At 32.2% G+C, this 4,202-nt stretch overlaps 1 protein-coding gene across 1 annotated transcript; it reads left to right on the top strand.

Moving 5' to 3' along the window:
• The first annotated feature begins 18 nt into the window (after nt 1-18).
• On the top strand, nt 19-1,842 carry LOAG_13153 (helix-loop-helix DNA-binding domain-containing protein). Its single transcript, XM_020448652.1, has 5 exons — nt 19-202; nt 650-811; nt 910-999; nt 1,309-1,422; nt 1,538-1,842. The coding sequence occupies exons 1-5, from the start codon at nt 77-79 to the stop codon at nt 1,577-1,579; spliced, it is 534 nt and encodes a 177-aa protein (XP_020301223.1). The 5' UTR covers nt 19-76; the 3' UTR covers nt 1,580-1,842.
• Nucleotides 1,843-4,202: the final 2,360 nt, after the last annotated feature.

Genomic DNA, 4,202 nt, shown 5'->3' with positions numbered 1-4,202 from the left:
ATGCATATTAAAAAGTTATTTCAGAAAAATCAGGTATTGTCATAAGCCTTTCTGCGATTTCCTGAAAGAAAAGTTTATGTCATCGAATTCACCGCCGGAAACACCAGGTGGTTCGCGTGATTCAAAAAATAGTCCCGATTCAACAGATCGTAAGAAAGCAACTCATTTAAGATGCGAACGACAGCGTCGAGAGGCTATCAATGTTCGTTGATTTTAGCTAGTTCTGGATTAGCGAGTTGATTAATTAAAAGTAATCGGAATGTCTTTGAATTTCAAGTGCTAGTAATCAGCTGGATTATACCTATTTTACCAGAAGCTATTTTTCAAATCAATTTTAACTCACTTCGACATCAGCAATCCGAAATTTGAACTGTGTTTCGATGAAAAATGTATTCTTTCATCACTATTTCATTACTACAAAATATATTCTTTCATTACTGTTTATTACATTACAATCATCCATGATATTGATTGGGGCTTGTTCTAATGGTCTTCATTTACTGATTCCTATTCACTCGCTAAGAATCCGAAAGGTCAGAAGGCGTCCTGTACAAATATATAAAACCATTCGTCTAATTTAGCTCTTTTCAGTTAGAGGTGAAAATGGATGGAGATTCATGTTTGATTCTTCAAATTTCTAATGGTTTAGATTGGATATCAGGAATTGAAGGAGTTGCTACCAGCATCATTCTCGCCTATTGGGTGTAAAACAACTAATGCAGCAATTTTGTTTCGCGCAGCTGATTATTTAAATCATTTAAAAAAGGAAGAAGAAAATCTACATGAAACAATTGTTCAGCTAACCGCACAGGTCTGTTCTCTGTTATAATTTCTCTTTCATTTATTCACTTTGTAGTTTCTTATACTTGACTTTTATCTGCATTTTTTCTGATATTTTTGCTTATTTAGGTTTCAGCACTTGAACTTATCGCCAAGCAATATGAAAATATGGCAGTAAGCAGTTGTACATCTAACAGATCTTCGATTCAGTGTCAGATTGTGTGTAGCTTTTGTTTTAAAGAACCAAAGATTAAATTTTGATTGATTTTTTCTTATTTGAAGTTACTAGGTTTCATCACTCTTTTCGAAAAAGATTTGTGGTCCAGTATAGTTGTGCTTTGTAATGACTTATCGAATGAACTATTTTCTGAAGAAATTATTTAACAAAATGAGGCGTTATGAATCATTTTATTTTGTCTTTTGTAATTTCTAGAACATCGTTATCTTTTAAACGATAAACACCATAATCTTAGTAGCATAGACTGCTCACAGTGTTATTCATTTCTTGCCTAGTTATAACCTTTTCAGATGCAAGCCTTTCTTGATTCATGTTTTGCTTCATTCCGCAGACAAGTGAATGTTTCCAACTTACAATCCGTAATAGAAACACTGCTACCTTGGGTGGAAATCCTGGATTATGATGTTAGTTTCCTTATTTTTTTGTCTAGGTATTTCAGAAGATGGGACATTTTGTGAAGATTTCCTTTTAATGCAATATTACCAATTGCTACAGAAATATAATGGTATTCTTTTGCAGAAAATTTCTCGGGATACATTAGACACTGTATATAAGTGTTGACGGTGGTAGATCAGTGCTTTCCATGTTTCATGTTTGTTTTGCTAAAAAAAAGTGTGATAGATATGATTGCCTTCTGTTCATAATAATTCATTATCTTCATTTCTCGTGCTAACTTTCTTATACATTAGTGTGTTGTGATAGCATTCTTTATATTTGAAATATGTAGAAAGTAGTTTGCACCTTAGATTACCAGTATTGTGTGATGAATGATATTTGATGTTTTTTTTTTTTAATGCTAAATTCCATCAGAAATTGACAAGGCAAATGAGATCATTCGATTATTCAATGCATTATACACAATTCTGATTGAAAATAATTGTATCTCGAATTACTTAGAAGAGATTCACAGTGCTAATCGTTAAATTATTGAGCGAATGAGAAAAGTAAAAGCATTCTTGACATTCGGTCCGTTTGGTTGATAGTTCATGAATCATGTTTTCTTGTTATGCTCTTCAATTTAATGAATCGATATTTCGTTAGACTTTTTCCTTTCGTTAAATTGTACTCTGATCACTTTTTTTTTCAAAGTTGTAGAAAAGGTATTCATTTTTGCGATCACAATTATTTGCGGAAATCACTTTTGTATATGTTGTAACATTTACTGCCTTCAGTATGTACTCTTATCTCTCATACCTTTTTTTTCTTTATTTACTCGAGAATTTGCGTGGAGATTAGTTGAATTCCTTGATGTGAATAAAGTCTTACTTTGGTATGTGTGTGTTACATGCTTAGCGTACGTTTCCTTCGAGTGTTTGAATTTTGATTTTCATTATTTTGGGATTGGGAATTTTTACAAGTAAGCTAAGAGTGAGATCATATAAAAAGTAAAGGAGTGGAAGCAATTGACTAAGTAGATGAAAGGAGGTGGAATAAATTAGTTGGATAAAAACGTGATCTTGACTTTGCTACAACTTCGAAATAAATTTGTTATATATTTTCCGAAGGAAGAAGCATTTTGTTGAATGCGAGACGGCTATTTTCATTGGGGATATTTGAAGGGAAGGTAGTCTGTCGATGACAGCTCATAGCTTTTTAGATTGGTGACTGTATACTTTGAGGTTTCTCGGGTGAATTATGATGGACGATGGAGGTGTGGTGTGATAGACTGGTAGGAAGTTCGATGAAGTGAAATATATGGATAACTTCAGGTAAAGATAAAGTGAAATGTATGGATAACTTCAGGTAAAGATAGCCTTTGACAGAAAAAGTATGTGGGCTGCTGATAGTTCAGTTAATTGAGTTAATGAAAGACGAATTACCGGGTGGGCGATAAGTATATAATCGCTTTGGAAGGAGTTATATAACAATATTTCAAGATGTCCATCGATCGGTGTAAATTTTGATAGCGTTTGTTGGTGAACAAATACGCATACATCTGATTCGAATAATTTGAGTTAATTTATCAGCAGTATACCTTCACCTCTTTTCATTTAACACATATTTCGCAGAAATTTGACCTGATATCTGTCTTGTTGACCGTTTTTTTTCGCGTAATTTCTTCCTTTCCGTTTTCCTTACCCGGATAAACTTAAGACAATTATATTATTATCGATCTTACCGAAATTTTTCAAATTCAGATGTTTATACAATCGCTTGCTTAACTTCGTGAATTTATCGGGAAATGCCCATTACTCATGAACTAGTAAAGTTCAGTATGAATGGGTCAAGGCATTGAATGAAATATGTAACAGTATGTATATTGTGCTATTCATTATGTATTGTTGTAAACGACAGCAGAAAATTCAGTATAATGAATGACTGTTTACCATAAAGATGTGAAAGGACAGAAATCGATTATGAAATTTTCATTTTCAAATTTTCTATATTTCACTTTTTGTTCCTTCTTTTTCTCTTGAAGTACAAAATTTCCCCTATTTTTTATTTTTCTAACGGAAAGAAAAAAGCTTCAATTGAATGTTTATTTTTTCCATTACGAAATTATTGTTCGAGAAATTTGCTGCATTATCTGATTTATATCATTTAGGCTACAATTATGTTACGTCTATTGAGCTGTTATCAGTGATGTAGCAGTTAAGCTATTAGAGATACTAAGCTCATATTCCTGTCAGGAATACTGAACTACTAAATATATATTTCTGTGAGCATTGCCAAGCTATTAAGGTGTGTCTGTATTAGAAATACCAGGCTGCTCAATATGTTTGTATGAGAGTTATGAGAATCACACAATGACATATGTATACCGTATTTTGTTACACTATATGCATGCAAATTGAAATTGTTATAAATGTGGAAAAGATATGTAAGATGCAAATGAACAATGCAATGATTTGATTATATCATAGGTTTGATTAAATTTAATTTTCTTTTTTCTTATAGAAGGAAAAAAGAAGCAAGAATTAATGTTATAGTGGATTACAATAACATTCCCAGTTGTTCCTATTCGGAAGGTGTGGTAGTTCAAAAATCGATGGATTATTTATGTTTCATGGAAGAAAGTGAAGCACAACAACTTCTTCAACTTAAACAGTTAATTATTTGCGGTAAACTTCGAGGTGAACTTCCAGCTGGTTTTTTATCATGTTTTCGTCATCTTCCTAACGAGCTAATTATCAAGATTTGGAATTTTTTTTTCGAATTTGTGTTTTAGTATTTGTGTGTATAC

Source organism: Loa loa, assembly GCF_000183805.2.
Source record: "Loa loa unplaced genomic scaffold supercont3.67, whole genome shotgun sequence".
In the NCBI taxonomy this organism is placed as follows: domain Eukaryota; kingdom Metazoa; phylum Nematoda; class Chromadorea; order Rhabditida; family Onchocercidae; genus Loa; species Loa loa.
This window is presented reverse-complemented; position numbering and strand designations above follow the sequence as displayed.

Excerpts from the sequence above, each read along its gene's own strand:
- LOAG_13153 (XM_020448652.1), top strand. The coding sequence starts at position 77 with ATGTCATCGAATTCACCGCCGGAAACACCAGGTGGTTCGCGTGATTCA. Across the intron at positions 812-909 it reads TTGTTCAGCTAACCGCACAG|GTTTCAGCACTTGAACTTAT; the intron begins GTCTGTTCTCTG and ends TTGCTTATTTAG. Across the intron at positions 1,423-1,537 it reads TGGAAATCCTGGATTATGAT|AAAATTTCTCGGGATACATT; the intron begins GTTAGTTTCCTT and ends ATTCTTTTGCAG.